Genomic DNA, 20135 nt, shown 5'->3' with positions numbered 1-20135 from the left:
TGTTTGGAGATTATAATTGCGATTAATTCTTATCCTTTATTAGTCAGGATATGCTGTACTAAATGGAAATAAATCCGATGTACAAATAACTGGACAATCCTTGATTTATTAGGAAATATTTTCGGATATTTTCCTTCCTCTCCCTTCATATTATCTAAACAATCCAGGTTAATAACTTCAATTTTAAGTTGCTAAATTACGATTCCCGTTCGTAAAAGAATATTTTCTCGAATTATTGATTAAATGAACAACAAGAAAACATTAAAGATTAATGAGTTTATTAGTTTATAAAGATCTGTAGTTGCCTCCATAAAATAATGGATTTAATAGTCCATCAAATGGAGAAAATAAAATTTAGATAAAAATTGATTTGCCCCTTTTTTTTTTCTTGGTGGTGGTTATAGTTATTGCACAATCGAAGCGATTTGTGCTATAAATGAAGAATCGAATGTTTAATTTTATTATTATTACTCTTGTGTTTTCTTCTTAAATTGAAGATTAATAATAAAAAGGAAAGAATGGATGATGAGGAAAAGGTAATTTGCTTATAAAACTATTCGCGCGTTGTATACAGTTCTATACAGGAATGTGAAAGCTGAATCGAATGAAGGCCACATTTTGTCGAAGTAAAGTTCACAATTTACATTTGTCTTGGTAAAAAAAAAATCAACGGAATAAATATTAGAAAATTCGACGAGAATTATTTACATAAAAAATTCTACATAGGAATCCGAAGAATAATAATCTTCGATGATACAAATAAACGACTTGATTGTCTACAGTTTCTAGATGTATAACGTTTTTTTTATCTTTGTTTTATAATGGAAAAACTTGGCACTTGTTTTGGACAGAACCGTGGAGATACGGGGTCAATAGAAATCTAGAAACTTGCAACACAGGAATCCTGCACAACAGGAGTCTTCCTCGTTCTTCCATACATTTCTATTATCCCATAACTTGTGCTGAGCATCGTGTTCTCCCGGTTGTTGTTCGACTAAACAAGGATGTTGATTGATGCCCGTGGATGATGTCAGATGCCTCGACGATCCAGATCGATTACGCTTATTCGAATCTGAAAAATTAAGAAAAATTACTTTTCTAAGTTTAAAAAAAAAAAAAGAAATGTTATTTTTGTAACCACGTCATCTACCTTGAGACTTTTTCTTTGCCGTTTTCCTCCCATCTTTCTTTCCAGTCCCCCTTCCAGACTCCTGACTGGAAGAAGAAAGTGGAGTTCCTTCGCTGTCTCGAGGCATACTTTCGTAACCGCTGCTAGTTCCGGAGAACTGCTGCACTTTTCCACATTTCCCGAGTAATTCTTTGGTCTCCCTAATGTCTGTACTTGTCAGGCTGCTATCGCTGCCGTGTCCACTGCTGGAGTTGCGTAATACCCAGGATTTAGTATAAGGTGATGGATATCCGCTGGTTATTGTATCACTGTCACTTCCCTGACCTCTAGCCGGTGATGAGTTTCCTCTGCACACTTCGTTATTTCTATACGCTCTCTTCTTACTACTTTTCTCTTTACGACCTTTGACCCCTAGGAATTTTGACAGCTTGGACGGTTTAGATTTTGGCGTTTCCGGCACTTCGACGAAAGTCTGTTCGTTTTTTTTACTTTCGGACTTTAATTCGGAACTTATATTGGTTGCAGAATGATGCTTGTTTAGATGAGGATCGGAAGAACCATCTGGTTGCCTGAGAACCGTAATATCTTGTCTTGGTTTGTTTTCCCTTTCGGATAAATTCCTGACCGTGCTGATTTTTGATGTTTGTTTACCGATGGCTGCATCCTGTGCATCGTACGTCGTCGTCGTCTCTTCTTTTTTAATATTATCTCTGGCCAGGCATACCAGAGGTGGCACGATCTGAGTAGGTTTTGCGTGAAAGGCGTGGTCTACGGACAGCGATACTCTCTGAAGTTTATTATAGTACGAATTTAGCTTGAGTCCATTTCCGCTATGGATACTCCAGGGTAACTTTTTGCCATCCAACTGAGCGGGTTCGCTACATATGCTATTCATATCTGGATCGTAATGTCTCAGAAGTTGAGACATTGCCAGTTGGGCCAGGTGGGCGGGAAGGCTACAAGTTTTACTGACCCGATTGGATGTAGTCCATAATGGTCCCTCGTCCATGTCTAGATATTCACGATAATCAGCTAAGGCCTTTAATTTCTCGGCTAACAGATGATTGTGCACTTGATTGGTTTGATCGGTCTTCTGGAAGAGTCGACCTTGTAACAGAGCCCACGTCACCCCAGGACTAGCGTCGGGAACACTAACCGTTTCTAAATCGACACTGACGGAACAGGAGTCTGTAAACGAAGAGGCTAAATTAAGATCTTCCTCACTTAATATATGCAGCGGATGATCGCTTCCGTCCGAACTCTCCACCTCCAAATCCCCCATTAACTCTTCTTTAACCGTCCACAGAGAAGCTAAAATGTCATCTTCTGTCACCTGCAGGCAACAGTCTTGAGTAGAAATGGGTTCCTCGTATTGAACCTGATCTCCCACTAATTGATTATCGTCAATGTCGTCGTCTTCGTCGTCGTCGTCGTCGTCGTCGTTATCTAAATCATCGACATCGGCGGAAGTGCTGGAGTTGTCATCGCCATAAGCATTTTTATTTTGGATTTCATGAACTTCGGGAATTGCGCTGATATTTTGCAGAGAATTACAGATTCCGGCGCAGCTCTCTTCGCTGAGCAAATCGAAATGCTTAGTAAATTCTCTCTTATTGGCTTCGCTTTCGGATTCGCTAGAAATCTCATCCTCTTGATCTAAATAGTTAACAGCAACCGAATCCTGTTGTTCTACGGACGTATCTGGTACGTATTTTTCCAAAATTCCATTGAGGAGATTGACAGTCGGTGGACAATCAACCCATACTTCTTGTACGTTTTCCTGAGGATTTCTGGAATGTTCTTCGATCCATTTTTGGATCATATCTTGTTTCTGGTCGTCCATATAACCGTATATGGCCGGTCCGTCTACCCACTGTTCTTTTTGTAAATGGTGTAACGTTCGAGTATCGAATTTCGGTTTAGTAAATCTCGGTCCGTCGATCCACATTTCATCGCTTTGGCATTTTAACTCTTTGATTCCTTCCTGAATCTCTTGCTTGGACGTCGTCCAAAGATGATGTTTCAAATGGATCTTTTTCGGCAGCTGAATAGCGGTAGCTGGTTTTTGAACGATATTAATGACACCGCCTAAAGGAACGTGTTTGTCGTCAGTCGATTTAACGCTGCGATTTTTCTCTTCTTTATTCAATCTGATGTTATGAGGGTTTTGAAGAACTACTCCACTTTGTCCGAAGATACGATCTTTTGCCAATTTAGCATTTTCGTTCTGTTTGTTTATTGTTGTATCGGTTTTATTCGTTTTCGGAAGGATTGGTAAAGCTGCGGGTGGTCCCTCGTTATCCGTAAGTTCTCGATCACTAAGTGGAACCCCACCAGAACCCACATATATAACAGTGTCACAAGATTGCTCGCTGCTAGACGTATAATCTGGATCGCTACTACCGGAACGAACACCTTCTTCGTGGACTCGAATACCTCTCTCTTCTATATCGGCCGTGTTCGAACTAAAATACTAAAAGAAAATATGTCTTTAAGTTTTATATATATTTCTGTATTGATTGAGACAAAATTAAATTAAAAATCTAACTTTTATTTTCGTTATAATTTAATCTAAACGAGTAAAAAAAATAAATGTAGCCCTTAAAATATTGATATCATAACTTATACATAACTAAATTAGCATTAAGTGCAGAATCGAATAGATCTAAATGCACTTTTTCTATCGGAAGATATAAAAAAGTTTTGTTTTTTTCTTTCTTTACTTTGAGCTTTTTCCTTCTCATTCGATGTATTCTGGCTGCAAGTTGGATTGTAGCCAAAGTTTCTGCATAATGTTGAGGTACTGCAGACACATGGGCTATCATAGCCGCTCTGCAAGTAAGGCTACCGAGAACTTCTCTTAAAACCTGGGTTAACTTGCTATCTCTGCAATAAATGAAAGTTTAATACTGAATTAGTCACATTAATTACACGTGTAATATTTATTACAAACAGATAAAATTTATCGTAGGTAATAAAATTAAATTCCAATAACCTTTTCTTAAGCATATAAAGGCTTCTAGATGAATAATTCGATAGAAGTTTAGTTCTATTAGTATTAAAAGACATGCATTTATGCATTTTTTAATCTCTAACTTAAGAGAAAAAAAAACAAGGAATCGTCTCAATTGTGCAATTTAAATTCTAAAATGATAAAAATCCTACATTTTTTATACTGTAAAAAAACGTATATATGAAGATAAACGACCTGATTTTCAATTGAAATCGAAAAATAAAGAATTCTAGGAGTTGTGGCGATATATTTTATGAATTATGAGAAGCATCGGATCGGAGCCTTTGCAGATAAACAAATAAACTGAAACTAAATAAGATTTTTTTCAATCGAAACGTCACTTAAGTACGAGATGAGTGATTGTTACCGCAAAAATGTATCCATCCCTTACCACTCACCATAGCGAAGAATAATTAGGTGTTCGAGGATAATGCTTCTCTTCTCCCACATAACTTCCTTTTTATCCAATTATAAGTTTTTTTTTCTTTTTTTTCCCGATCTTTTACTCCATTTATCTATTTAATAGAGCTCTGGCATTCGTTCAAAACTTACAAAAGCGTATTCGAATGCCGGATGTAGATAAAGATCTCGAAACTTAGCCAAATAAAGCTTTTGTGAAACTGTTGAATTAACTTACTTGTAAGGCACATGTTTCTGTCCATTAAATAAAGCTAAAATAACGTTTCCAAGAGCAGAAAGAGACAAACAAGCTCCGGAAGTGGCATCTCTCCCTTTGCTCTGTTTCTCGCAGCTTCCCAAGTCCAATAAATGCAAACGACTTCGACCTCCCACCACTGTAAAGGAAATTTGAATAAAAAAACATTATATAAATTTATAATTATGCTAGAGAATAGTGATTAGAAATTTTCCATTTGTGTTGTGACTCGACTAAAAATGTGGAATTATGACTATATCCATATGTAATTGTTTAAAAACGACAGAAGTTATGCCAAGAGATAATTCTGCCAGTAAAGTTAGGTAAATCTTAATGAGTATCGTTTTGAAACACTAATGAAATCAATCAAAGACAGCTGTGACCAAACTTATTCATTTTAACGCTCTGTATATTTAAGCAGCTCCAAACTTGCTTGTAATTACCATCAGGAGTCTTTTAAAACTTTACTGGAATTTCTTTGATTTGATTAAATAATCCTGGATTCGTCAGTTCAAGTATTATAACTCCATCAGTGTTTTATGAGTTTCCTTTTTCTTCTATGACTGATTCTTTTATTTTATTACTTTTCTACCATTGTTACTTGTATCGTATGCTAGATTTATGGCAGCTTTACTTATCTAGAATTATATAAATTAAAGCTTGAAAGAGTCAAATGCACTTACCTCCTCCTTTTGTTCCTTTCTCCACTCTGTACTGGTACACATGCAAAGTGAACAAAAAATGAGAGTTTCTACTCTCTTCTTCGCACTCTAAACACATAAAAAAAATTGTTAAAGTTAAAAATAATAATCTTTATAAAACACGGCCATTTTTATTTTACATAATGGAATTTTAAAAAAATAATAAATTGTATCCAAGGCGTGTCTTTAAAAAATTAACTTATAAGTTTTAATTTTAAAAAATTTACGATTTTGTAATTACTTATTGCGGAAAAAAAATAAACCAAACTACATATTAAAAAACATATTTTCCGACAGACAATCGATATTTTTTTTCTTTCTAGTTTAAGAGAATTTATGAAAAATTGCTGGTTTTTCTTATTACCTAATAAAGCTATTTTCTCCTGTAAAGCTCTCTTTCCCTCAAAGCAAAGCTATCATGCAGGAAAAACCACCCACTCCTCTCTTTAAAAACGCTTAATTTCATTTCTTATCTGCTGTTGTTAGATTTATCTTAAGTAGTCAAATGTAATCGAATGAATTTGCCAAATCTGTTGCCATATTTATAGAGTAAAATACAGATTGACTACGTTGTGAAAAATAGGATTTTTATAAGATCGAATTTCAACTGAGAATCTAGAAAAATATCGTTTTAGAAATACTTTTAAAGTTTATTCTATTCAAACTTTGCCTATTGGAGTCTTTATAAAACAAGATTATAAAACTTCAACTTTATCTAATTCAAAACTAGTCACTATTTTGTGAAAAAAAAGACGTGGAAAGAAAGCTTTTTAAGAGATAAAATAAAAAATAATCAGGTGTAGCTAGTTTAAGAATAAGACAGGAAAACAATATTAAGAGACAAAAGACTATATAAAATCGATAAGAAACATCTGGGCATATCAAATAGAGTCAAATGTAAAAGTAGTGAGAGGAAAAGAACGTAAAAAAGGATATTTTCTAGATAAAAAAAAAAACGTTTCGGACTTACCTGTGGATCTGGCGGAGAGTGCTGCATCCAATAAATAAGCCGCTTTTTCTGCATTTGGAGCTCGCAACTCACTTTGGTTCATCAACTGCGAGCCAAATATAGGATCTTCTCTTAAGTACACCCCTGGCGAAGTGCAATTCCCTTCTCCACCTAGGGGAAATATTTGTACAGCTCTATATATCGATTGCAACCAATTGGTTAACCCTTAAGTCTAGACACAAGCACAGCACTTCGATTTCCTTTAGCTAAACTGTCAGAAATAGGAGGAGACAAACATCCACGTCCGTCAGACATTGCTACATTGTATAGTATATGCGGTCGATGACTATAGAAGGGGAGAGTCCGATACCAGTTTGTGGCTCGTGTCTGCCATCGCGCTTACAGTTGCTGGAAAATTCATTGATTTGTCCCTCACAATACTCAAAATTGATGAAATTGCAATGTAACTGTTATTTTTTTTACCGTTGAGCGGAATCTATACATAGATCGACACAAATAAATTAGATAGATCCATTATAGAAAGTTTTAAACCTCGATAATCTCTCGTTTGCCGACATTTATCGATTTTTTCTAAACTTAATCCTTAACATTTACAGTCAACACTAGAAGAAATGAGTATCAACGGCCTAGTAAGACTGTTCAATCAATTAACGTTATAGAAAAGTTCTTTGATGCGTTAAAGGAATGGCATTCAAGACGGTAAATAAGAACTAACCTGCAACATAATCCGATAAAAGATCTCTTAAAGTCTCTTGTCTTCCCGAAACTTCCACTGCAGAAACACGAACCGAAAATCTGGCTCCTGTTTTTTGTTTATGCTCGTTAATTAACTTAAATAACCAACTTATTGCGCAAGGAATCACTCCCAGTTCCTGAACGGAATCGCTCCTTCCCAACATGGTGTACGTCTTACCTACAAAAACACAAGAAAGTAAAAAAAGTATTAATATAAACACTTCTAATACAGCTTCCGAAAGTTTATATTCGGGGTTACTACTTTAGTTCCAGATTGTTGGAGAAAGTTGGCAATGTGAAGGAAGTGAATCAGACATCCGTGAGATGGGATACAGTCCAGTGGTCAAGGAGGAGAAGAGACATATTTCTCTTTTTTTTTGGGATCTTTTCAATGGAAAACTATCGATAAATGTGTCCTGTAACTCAAGACCTGTTTCGTTCATTGACAGAATTATGGAGGATATACCAGTTGGTGGTGAGAAAGATACTCTTATATATTTATCTACTAACAGATACTCCACGATATCTTCAATCCGAAGATATTGCTTCGATTTTTCTTCCGACAGCTCGACTCTGATTTTGACGTAATTTACGAGGTGAAAAGTTTTGTCGCATCATACCAGGGGTAAACTTATAGAATGCTCAGATTATATTTATACCTAGCTTAGGATAGCCATAGACGAAAAGACATCCATCGTTTCCATTTACAACAGACTGGACCACATCCGTCAGAGAATTGCTGCACATCTCCGCCTGGTAAAGATATAAAATCTGTTATAGAAGTCGATAAAGTACGGTTAACTTTCATTATTGAGCAAAAAAAAAATAAAAAAAAAACACAACACATAAATGCAACCTGCGTATCGTCTTGGGAGAAAACTGCATCGAATGCAAACATTTTAGGTGCAGAAACTCCGGCTCTTCTCTCGACAGGAGTAGAAGTGCCGCAACTTAACGGATCGTAGACTGTCACCTGCTTCTTTCTACTGTCTATGGTTAAGAAACTATCGCTACTTTCACTAGTCGGGCATAAACGAAGCATAACTTTAACCTAATAAAACAAAAAAATAGTTTAATTTGCAATGTAAGAATCGAGTATAGGCTAATCATTTTAATGGAATCGAGTGTTTACATCGCTTTTCCAACGGAGAAAACAATGCAAATTGACTTTTTTAATTAACACATCTATCGCGAAAGGATTAATAAATGCTTTCAACAATGGAGTATGCTTATTAGCTTATTTCCTTGATGCATTTATTAATGAAAATGATTTTTTATAGTTAACTAGAAAAGGAGAATTTCTCCGAGTGATCGTATGCGGCGTGAATGGGAGGGGGGAGAAAACAATCGGGAGACAAGTGGTGACATCTATGTAAGCTTAGAAAAAGTAGCGAAGTGAAAGCATAAGCTATAAATTCTCTTATCTGTAAGGCTGTCGACGCTAAACTCGCCGACAGCGGAATGTATTCCGAAGGCAATAAATCTAGTGGAGCTAGAAATGAAACCGAAACGGCAAATCTGACGCATCGAGTAGATTAAGGCAAACCAAATGACGAATCTTGACGTAGATCTATACATTAGAAGGTTAACATTGTTCGTATACATCGATCGAGCGCTGCTGCTGCTGCTGCCTGGCACAACAACTTTCGTGTGTTAGTTGAAAGAGATGTGACGAGAATAAATTTGTATCGCTGGATGATTTTAATAAGTTAAAAGACGTTATGGGTCGATACTAAACATACATCTTTTTTTTTTTCTCCTGTTTCTAACGCTTTCGTGTCGAATTTATTGGCGCGTTTTAAGGCAATCGACGTAAAGTTTATATCGTAATTGATCAATTAAAGCCACGTGAGGAATGAAGTGTGTCGAAGGTCGAGGCTACCAGGCATCACTCACGAACAAACTGGTAGATAGAGAGAAGAGACGGATCACGTGTTCGCTACAGAACATTACGGGAAGGAATTGTTCTATTTTTCTGTTCAATGTAGCAAAACGTAGTGAAGATTTAATCTGGTGATAGCGGCAGTTTAGCCATAAAAACGGAAAGAAACGGCATGGCAACAAAAGTAAAGTTACGTCACGCTACGTGAACATTACGTCACAGGCTACCTTACTACGCGGTGTCTTGGAGAGGGGGGTTGAACGGAATGGAGAATAACCAATAAAATGCCTTCCTCCGCGATGACGTCCGATATTAAGTGACGGGTATTCATTTTTTGATGATATATTTTTTTTTTTCGGTCGAAAGCTGTTTGAAAAAGATCTCAATAAAACATCTAAGGATTTACATAAAAATTTATGGTTTATCATAAAATTTCGATCCGACTTTATGAAGTTGTTCCCGAGTCGGCATTCTCTGGCGACACAGGACAGTAGACGGAGCACATTAAGAAAAAGATAGCAAAAGAAATACTTTAGTGTTATTACAGCTACAAGTCTAAGGGGAAAGGAAAAAAAAACAAGGCCCAATTCAGCGAGTTGAACATGTTTACCTAGAAACTGCATGCATAATAACTCCATCCAGATGGCTATCTGCATAGCTGATACTGTATTTTTACTTTAATGCATCGAAACTTTTAAGGAAAAACAAGTATTACTTAACTGCCTACACTCAACAATTTTAAAGTTAAGTTAATAGAATTTCCAGATTTTCTGTACAGTTGGATTTCCATTTTCGAGCCGACAAATAAGAATTATTTTTATTTATTTATTTATTTATATCTCTTCGGAAATAAACTGCGATATAACGGGGAAAGAAAACGATAGAAATTCTCTATGTATCGCTTTATAGAAAGAACCTATCGATTTCGTAAATTCAAAATTACCCAATCCCTTCACTGAGTTCATTTTAAATATTTAAATTTAAAAATCATAACGGACAATTTCGAAATATAATCGTTTATATAAAACGAATTCCAAAATGAGTTTCGGAAATTTAATACTAATCAATCAAGTTCGTTCATTTGAAAATTTTAAACTATGTAGATATATCTCATTGGTTAATTTAAATGTTTGAAATTACTATACGTAAATGACGTATAATTTCAAAAATTTAAATAAACCAATCAAGAATGAGCAATTAGATATCAAAAATTTAAATAAACCAATCAAGAATGAGCAATTAGATATCAAAAATTTAAATAAACCAATCAAGAATGAGCAATTAGATATCAAATTACTAAACTTATTATATATAAATTTCAAAAGTTTAAATTAATCAATCACGTAAAAGATTATAAAAGTTCGTTTTTAATTAACGATTACATAAAATTTAAATTAAGAAATAACGACTTTCCGCTTGTATAAACAGAGTCTATTTCACCTTTCTTTTTAACAATTACACGTAGAATTTCTCTATATTAATAAATTATATATATATATATTTTTAGTAAAAATAACATTAATTTATAGGGATAGAAACCAATTTAGATCCTCTGGCACTGAAGATAAATACAGTCGACCCACCCCATAACACTGTTGATTATTCCGTTTTATATGAATTCCATGTTGTACGAGTCACTTAGATTTTACAAATACGTGTGCCAGGCTGTGAACGGCTCACGTATTTGTAAAATCTAAGTGACTCGTACAACATGGAATTCATATAAAACGGAATAATCAACAGTGTTATAGGGGGGTCGACTGTATAGATAAGTACACGTAGAAGGTTAGACTCGATTAGTTTTTAATTGTACGCATTAATTTAATAAATAAAACATAATAAATATTAAATATGATGTATTATAAATATACTTTTTATTAAAATAAAACAATTAACGTGGTTAAGTGCATGTAAAAACATGACTAAATTACCTTTCCTATTCCGGTATCCTTCTTGTTCACGACACGTAATAGAACGGGAGGTGCAGGTGGTGGAGAAACACGCAAAATCTCATGGAACCTAGTTCGAAACTGAGCTTCACCCATACCTTGAACGTGCCTTTTCTTCTTCGAAGACAAGTTGAGTCTTTGGGCAGCCCTGACGACAGGATAAAGATAAAAAAAGGAAACACATTATAGAAGTATGACACGGTTCTGAATATCTAAACTAATTTATATTAAAATTCTTGAGTTAGTATGTGGTTCGATATATATATGTAAGGCCTGTCAGAATGGCGTGTAGCGAGTAGATATTCCATCACAGAACGGTATTAAATTTAAATCAAGGCAAGGCTGACCATCTTATGTAATCAATATACCGTAAAGGACAGATGGTCGAGACGTAAGCAGCTTCAAGAATCCAATAGCTTCAAAACTATTTTCTGATAGCCTAGAGCATTTTCAAAACAATATATCAGATGTTTAGATTCGAAAATATGACATTGTTATTCTTATACGTCACTCTATTACTAAAGATATTTTATTTATTGAGTTCGAACACAATTTCACCCTTAGTTTGATAGGAGAAATTTTTATTTTATTTTTTATTTTTTTATTTTTATACAAAAAATAAATAAATAAAATGCTGTTTCTCTTCTTCTTCAGTTATCATGTCGAAATTCTTTTGTTCATCTCTTTCTTCCTCTCTTAAAAAAAAAAAAAAAAACTTTCTATTAAATGACGAACGAGATTTTTGCAGAAATTTATTTATTTTTTTGTCTTTTAAATTGATTATTTTTTAAAAGAAATTCTCGTTTTATTATCTGTTAAATGATAATTTTGATATTGTTCATCTTCCACTCAAATTCATTAATTAAACGTTATTTTGCTCTTCCTCTTCCGAGAAGATGAGATTTCTTTCGTAATTTTCTACTAAAATTTTAATTTTTTAAATGAAAATATAACAAAATTTTAACTGTTAATGCCGTTGTTTATACTTCTATGGGATCTTTAATTATTTTTATTGTAAATAAGAACGATTTTGTATTGTTAATGATCAGATTACACAAGGTTTGTTTCTTATTAAATTCTCTCTTATTTATATTCAATTTACGAACAGAAATTTCTCTAATGAAAATGTAAACAAAATCATTTACTAATAACAGAAATTATTCATGGAATTTAACTTTAATTTTTCTCTTAATAACATTACATTATCAATTGAATTAGTGTCGACTTCAATAACCCAGGTACATTTTTGTCTTATCCATTTAAAAATTCCCTACTTATACTATTACAAAATAGTTTAAATGTACCGAAATTAAATTAAAATATGAATTTTCTATAAATTCGAAGCCATAAATTTAAATAGAAGAGATGAAAGAGTCGGATGCGGTTTATCGTTTGTTAGGATAAACTCCACGTTAGAAATTGTAGACGAGTTAGAAAAATATGGCGATCAAAAGAAATAATTGAAAGTAAAGAATCTGTTAAGACATTACAGTTAATGGCATCTAAAGAGAACAAGGCTTTCCATTAGGCTATCTTGCTGGTAAAAGAATGCTATCTACCTTAAAGTCGAGCCAGTCGCTAATGAAGGATGGAGAGACACTTCACTTCTCCAAATAACTGCGACAGAACTCGATTAACAGAAAGAAAATCTTCTTTTTAGGGAAATTTCGGTATAGAACGATTACCTAGTTGTTAACTTGAGCGTAGTTAAAAGTTATCAGCGTCATTACGAGCGTTTAAATTCGAAACGACTTAAAAACTAATTTGTTCATTAATCAACATTAAGGAAGCCTGAGGACGACACCAAAAGGGGGGAAGAAACTATTATGTCATCTGATAAGTTGTCCCGTTTAAGCACCGCCATAATTTCGTTTTTATTGTTTTGCTTACAAGCGAAAAATGTCGTTTTTTTTATAAAAAAAACAAACCAAACTTTTTCTTTTACGAAAATCTAAATCCTCCTCCACGAAGTTAGATTGATTAAAGAGGGGAATGGCTGACCAGTTGCTCTTATAGGCTAGTTTTTTCCCCCTTCTTCTTCTTCTTCTTTATAGAGGAGGAAATTCTGTAGAAATGCTTAAAAATATGGCGCTCAAATGAAAAAGAAAAAAAATCTGAATAAAGGTTGAAATTTGCTTTCTGTTTGGGGCAGACAAAGACAGAGACACGGTGAAAGGATCCTGAAAAAAAGAGACGTGACACTTATCTTATCCCGCTAATAGAATCGATCGCTGTCGTGTCTCGTGATATATTCACACAGCCTTAGTGTCACGTTCTTCTGTCAATCTGACAGAGGGACAGCTGTTCTAATTAGTCCTATCTCGACCAAGCAAGAAGATGTTTTATCGCTCCGATTCTATCTGCCACAAAAGAAAAAAACTTTACAAGAATTGATATATTTTTCATGGGTTTAAAACGAAAATTATCAGCAAAGTTTACAGTTTTATAACGAAGGTGATATAAAATATTTCGTCGTAAATTAAGTATTTTATTTCTCATTCATAGTTAAAATGCGTTAAAGGTAAAAGGGCGTGTCGTTCTTGGCGTCGATCAGTGACTAGAAGACCTTTAAAAAAGCTGTTACGAAGGTTATCCCCCCAGTTTTTATGACTGGAAAATTTTTATTTAAATCATGTTTTAATGTTCTACGACAAGGAATATTAAGTTTTATTTTATTTTTTTAATATTTTAAGCACAAACTGTAAATTTTTTCATCGTTTCTCGTAAACAGCTGGGCTTTTATTAATGCTCTGTCTATTTATGTGGGTGGATCCGCTTTATACAAAAGAGCGCTAAACAATGGCAAATATGAAAATCGCGGCGATAAAAAGAAATATATACAAAAATATGTTCGATTTATTTTAATCGTATTCATAATTCTCAAGTCCACATTCATTCATAATTTATTAGACCCGTTCTCAATTTCAAAGTTTGTACTCATTCATAACTTTTTTTTTAAGAGGATGATCTCATTCGTGATTTAAATATTATGAAGTCATTCGTTATTTTATTTTAGAATTATCTCATTGGTTATTTTAAAAATTCAATTTTTTAAATTTATTATCTCATTCCTCATAAATCCAACTGGTGTTCTTACAATACAAATTACACTGTTAAAACGTTGTTTCTTAACGATTTTAAAGGTTATAAACACTACAAAAATCTAATGATTTTTTTATTAATTAAATAATTAAAACTTAAAACTTAACTAGAAGCGAATTCGTTTATATATAATGCAAGGCTCTGTACAAGTTTACGTTGAAAGTATTTGTTCTACATAAATACAACTACTTAATATGCCAATCAACAAAGTTGCATGGGTTTGTTTGTCGAGCACTTCTAGTCGGATCCTATCCAAATTCAATACGTTTAACATTGTCGAGTTTGGCTGCAGACCACGAGGTAAAAAAAGTGACAGATAAACGTTTAAAGTTTTTAAGAATTCTACGGCCGTAAACTCGATTCAAATCGATTGGCTTTATCTGAAGAAGGGATTAAGAAGTTCATCTCTTTCTACCCGATCACTCATTAGCGCTTTATATCGACGATAAGAAAGTTACAAGATTAAGGGCCGACATTCATCCTGGAAGGGATTAGATTGTCGAAACTGAAGTTATAATTACCGAGATTGCTTAAACTCCTAGCCATTTATCACATGCAAAGTTTGAAAGTAGCATTTAAATTATAATTTCTTGTCTTCCGAGTCAATGACAGGAATATAACCTAGTTTGTTCGGTTCGGGTAATTAGCGAGACAACAAAATACGAGCAAGATGTGATGTTACAGATAATGCTGACAACTAACAATAGATTAGGAGTGGTTCAAGAGGTTAGACTCATTTCTACGTTGCTTCGAGTTATGCCTCTCGACTTCGTGTCGTTAATTTGATGAAAAATGAACATATTTTTGCCTTGATTTATTCATAGAATTCAAACGTTTCGATGACATCAGCCTTTGTCCTTTTCCTCCCTTTCTTTCTCGAAAGAAAATTCCCGGAGGATAGCAAATTACACAAGTGGAATATTGTAATATTTTTTTAGATTTAGAAGAATCAACAGGGAAACGTAAAGAGAGAGAGAGAAAAAAAACTGTAATAATACGAATGACACGAACTAGAGTAGGATTTGTGCTTATACAAGTAAATACCTTTACTGGATTTTGTGTTGGTGAGTAGAGGACCATCTTATAGACTATTCCTAAGCTCCTTACAGGTTCTCAAAGAAAGCCTTAACGTCATTGATCCAATGTGGAAGAAAATGGGGGTAAAACAAAAAAACTATATATATATATATATATATAAAGAGAGAAGCTAGCAGCAATTTTCTCTGATATCTTTTAAAACGTCATAAAGTAGATGTTGGATGGGTGGTAATCAATACGTGCTTGGAGACCGCTCATCCAAGCCACAGACTCGAGATGTTACTTTAAGACTTTAAATGGCCCTCACTTGCTATTGATACACAAGTAGACTGTTTTTCATTCAATAATTAATAACTTTGCTAGCAGTTATAGGGCATCCTCAACTCTTACAAGTGCTGGACGTCTGCTGTGTGCGGTTAATCCCGATTGTAGTTTGCTATTTTCTGCACAGATTAAAAATGTTTTAAAGAAAATATATATAACGCTTATAGAGCTATAGAAGAGGGGAGAGAGAAAAAAAAAGTTATCGATCTGTTCGTCTTTTTCGCTCCTTGAAAAAAAAAAGAAATAAAACTGAACTCTCGCTATAGCAATTGTTATTTCGAGAAAGGTAACTTACTTTAGACAAATGATATTCTGTCGTAGGCTCGTTATTCATCAGGTAGTTCGTGTGACATTATAAATTCATTTTTCACCTTCCTTTCGTGAAAATTTCGACTAAGAACCTTCAAGGCAAGTTAAAGAAGTTTGTATTAAAAGTTTGCACAACCCCTAAGTAAAAATCTATTACCTGCAGAGTGTAATATTCGTAACATAGGCGAGGAAACATTACAAGTTGAGTAAAATAGGAATAGAAAAAAAATTGGGGGAAAATATTTTTCCATTTTTCTTTACACTCCATTGAATAGTGCGTGAGGCGAATATGCTTAATGGTTTTTTTTTTGCCTTCTTCTTCTTCTTCTTTTAACAAAAATATATTGAAGGTAGCCAATTCGTGAATGCGTACAATTTGCTAAAACGTTATCTTCTTGAGTAATGGAATGCGTGTTTATAAATATTTCGAAAATCTCGTTTAGGAAACAAATATTCCCTGCAAACATAGGGAGGGAAAAAAAACTATCTATATACTTTAAAGATTTTACTTTAATCTTATTAGAAATTTGCGCTAGGGAGGTCGTGAAACCCATACAAGAAGAGCTCGACAGTGGATAGTAATTTGATTTAGCGTTGTTAACGCTCGACAAAAGTGTCGATTGGTGACGTAACGATCAACTAAAGCCTTGGGCATTGGTGGCAAAACATTGAGTAATTTCCTGGTACATTCTAGCTGATTTACAATGTACACGAAGCGTAGAGATTAATGAGAATGGACCCCTTGGACTTAGTCAGCTCATCAGGCATTCCAACATGGTCGATGCTAGTTCATTAAAGTCGATGCGTAGCTCTGTAAGGAACGTTTTGCTAAAGATAAGTTTATTGTAAACTTTCTCTAAATCGTCTCACTCTGATCTATTAAATTGTGGATTTTTATACGCTTCGAGAACATTACGGCATCATTAAAAAGATTTTTTTACGAATCTTCAATGGCGTATGACGAAAAATCGAACAAAACAGAGATAAACAACCATTAACCCACTGACTAATTGAGTCTGCAATGAAGGGATTTTCACTCTTCTACAAGAATTAGGTCGATTCTTATTTTATTATTATATTAAAAAAACTTAAAGTTAAAAAATTATTATTATTATTATTTTATATGGCTTTGGGCGAACCTTCCAGCTTAAAGATAAAAAAAAAGAGAGAGAGAGAAAGAGAGATTTGTCTGAGGAAAGAATCAATGAAAATTCCGACGGAGGGAGATCTATAAGAGATCAATGATACAAGATAGAGAGAGACACATCATGTTGGCATGCTACTCAAACAATGTCGTCACACAGGATGATTCTTTAGATTCTGCGTCACCCTTCTCTCTCTCGTTCTCTCTGTTGTATGGGGAGGAAGATGCTCCTTGTTATGCCTAGGGAAAAATATCCTAACTGCTCTATAGAATGTCCGCACTTCAAAAGAGACTTTCAGGTTTTCTATGGAAGAAACGTATTTTAACTGCAGAAAAAAAAGAAAAAAAAAAAAGTTCTTTTGCTCTCAAATAACAGAAAAATACGTCTTTTTTGAATAGAAATAGAAACTATTATATTACAATAAAGAATTATTGTCACAAAAACTATTCTATTACAATATGTAAATAAATGTGATATAAATGTGCCTTTTATTATGTGTAACATGAGAGAATTAAGTAATTTCTCTTATTATTATATATATATATTTTTTTTTTTAACTAATTCGAAACAATACTTTTGTTCTTGATACAAAAAGCCTTGCATAGATAGACTAACTGATAATACACGAAAAAACAGAAGAATGGCTGTTTTCGAACATGATCTATGAAACATTTTAAAAGTACGTAAATGGCTTTAAAATTCTCAAATATTATAAAAATTTCCAACTTAAAAAAAAAATGAATCCTTTGAATAATGGCATTGCCCCGAAATGAAGAAAAAAGAAATCATATAATAGGAACAATGCTTCCTTTCACTATCAGATGATTTTTGTATCTAGAAAAACAAGATATAGCTGGACATTCTGCTTACACATCTACAGATAAGGTTAATACAACCTCCTTTGCGGTTACAGAATACAGTACATTAGCTGGTAGCCTATCATTAACCAATGCCTTTCAAGAAACGAATGGGTATTAAAGTAAGTTGTCGGTTCACATGCAGCCAAGTGTAAGATCCATTGGCAAATTTGCCATATCGCTTAGAAATTCTCTTTAAAAAAAAAACGCATATAGCAAAATTAGAATTTGTGGACCAAGTTAAAACGGAACAACTAACGTTTAATAATCCGATAATTATTATTTATAAAGCATTTTTATGTGGAGGAGAAAAATTGGAGAGGTCGAAGCACCGGATTAAAAACACCCGAGTGAGAAAAGGTACTTGGAAGATGGGGATAAATCACTGGAAATACGACAAGTAGAGGTATCAAAAAATTTAATTAGTATTAATTTAAAGGAATATTTTAGCTAGCAATCCATAAGATCATCGGTCCAATTTACATTCTTGATGTTTCTGGAGGTTAATTAAATTTATTGATCAATTAAACATGGGAAGAAATGCCGGTAAAAATATTTAGATGTGATCTAATTAATTGGCCACAAGCTAGAGCAATGGAGTAGGCAGAGACAAGCAATCTATCAATATAAACTCTGCTGTAGTGCTGAAGAAACCTCCCGGGGTGTATACCTTGGTGTGATGGATGTATTGACGATATCATTAAGCTTTAATACCCAAGGCTAGATTGCCTGGTAAGCAATTCGGGGGATTTTTAATGTTCTCACAAAACTAACTTTCTCAAAAAACTTATTTTTTAATGTGTTATTTGCTTAATTGAATCTGGTAATGACAACCTAATTGCGACCGATAATTAAACGTCTGTCGACGAAAACAATCCACGAATTAAAAATTATATATGTATATATTTATATGTATCTTTATGTTTTTATATACTCTTTTTATTTATTTTTCAATTGTATTTTATTCTCTTGTCAGGTAAAGAGCAGGAAACTTTGCCAATTAATTTTGTGACAAGTCTTGAGATGTTTACCGACGTGAGTTGCAATTCTATTATTCGTCTTGCTGCTTAAATCCTTGATAGATGTTCGAGTTGGAAGGGGGAAAAATTCAGTGTTTAAGTAAAGGGAAACTCGATATACAAAAGCGAAATAATCGCATAATTGTGTATGAATTTAAAGGAATATATGGTGGGTTGGGTCGTGTTATTATCAAGAGACTAAGATGGATGGTTCATTGTTGCGGTCTATCTGGAATCAAAGATTACTCTCGATGTCATATTTTATTTACGCGTATAGCTGCCATTAAAATGCTATTCGGTGATCAATGTTGTACACGCTTAAAGTCCCGCTATATGGCCTACTAATGACTTACCTGGCAAAGAACGAAGCAGCGGCCGATGGTTGCGTGAGAGCGTAACCCGTGGTGCAGGGAGAACTGTATGAAGTACTTTGAATCATAGAATGATGAGAATAGCCACTGAATGATAATGAATGAGGGAAGGGATTTCTCGAAGACACGCCGTGCAGATAAGTAGCCGTGGTGGGAATTTCTTGATGAGGTAAACCCTGAACTGCTTGATACATCTGGGCCAAATTGTGTTCTTGTAGCACTTTCTGAGTAATGCCCGTCATGGTCATCGTCGGGTTGGACATATGGCCATAGGAATACCTTGGTAGTTCTCGAATAGGACTCAAGCTATAGGTGGAGAACGTCTGCAAGAGAAGAAAAAAGAGCATCGTTTAGATTAGTTCGAGTTTCTAAAGAGATTTAAATTGATGTAATACGCCCAGAAATTCACTTTATCCAGTACTTAACTCAGACAAATGGACGATTTTTAACAAAACCGAGATGTGTAATCGCTCCATCGAACTCTTTCTGGCCAAATTGATGTCATTGATGCCGAACCATTATTGGCTTTCCTCCAAGAATTCGGAAATCATTTCGGTAGAATCAATAAAGAAGCATGCAATTGTAACACGATAAGGGACTATAATTACTGAGAACGAAAGCGGCGCAAGATAATGGAAGAATTAAGTGAATAGAAATGACTCCTTTTGTCTCTTAGATAATCGTATAATTTATCCACTGCGGGCGGATTGACCGGAACTGGAGTGGACTGGACCGCATGCTGCGATGCCCATTATGCTGTCAGATGAGTGAGTATGTGCTGCAAGAACCCATTGTGACTCTGTAAATCATGCCTCTCGAAGGATTATATCAATTCCGGTCATTTTGTGGCAGACGGATCGTTCACCGACTTTCCAATTCGTCTGGAGGTGCTACCCATTTTGTAGCTGTGGCCCTTATTATAAGTAAACGCGCTAC

The 20135-nt window shown here is 34.3% G+C and overlaps 1 protein-coding gene across 3 annotated transcripts in view; it reads right to left on the bottom strand.

Moving 5' to 3' along the window:
• Positions 1-261: 261 nt before the first annotated feature.
• The window catches only part of LOC111620099, a 30350-nt gene continuing 10476 nt past the window's right edge, over positions 262-20135 (bottom strand). For all 3 annotated transcript variants that reach the window (XM_023361944.1, XM_023361947.1, XM_023361946.1), the window contains 11 exons: positions 19182-19522; positions 11017-11182; positions 8060-8254; positions 7863-7956; positions 7184-7381; positions 6469-6618; positions 5481-5567; positions 4780-4936; positions 3853-4015; positions 1151-3602; positions 262-1072 (listed from right to left, as the gene is read on the bottom strand). In XM_023361944.1, the coding sequence (XP_023217712.1) occupies positions 870-1072; positions 1151-3602; positions 3853-4015; positions 4780-4936; positions 5481-5567; positions 6469-6618; positions 7184-7381; positions 7863-7956; positions 8060-8254; positions 11017-11182; positions 19182-19522 (4206 nt within the window). In that variant the 3' untranslated portion in view covers positions 262-869. The remainder of the gene's footprint in view (positions 1073-1150; positions 3603-3852; positions 4016-4779; positions 4937-5480; positions 5568-6468; positions 6619-7183; positions 7382-7862; positions 7957-8059; positions 8255-11016; positions 11183-19181; positions 19523-20135) is intronic.

The sequence above is a fragment of the Centruroides sculpturatus genome, unplaced genomic scaffold (genome assembly GCF_000671375.1).
Source record: "Centruroides sculpturatus isolate CEXI.00-Female unplaced genomic scaffold, Cexi_2.0 scaffold131, whole genome shotgun sequence".
NCBI classification, from domain to species: domain Eukaryota; kingdom Metazoa; phylum Arthropoda; class Arachnida; order Scorpiones; family Buthidae; genus Centruroides; species Centruroides sculpturatus.
Note: the sequence above shows the minus strand (reverse complement) of the source record. Positions and strands in the feature narration are given on the sequence as shown.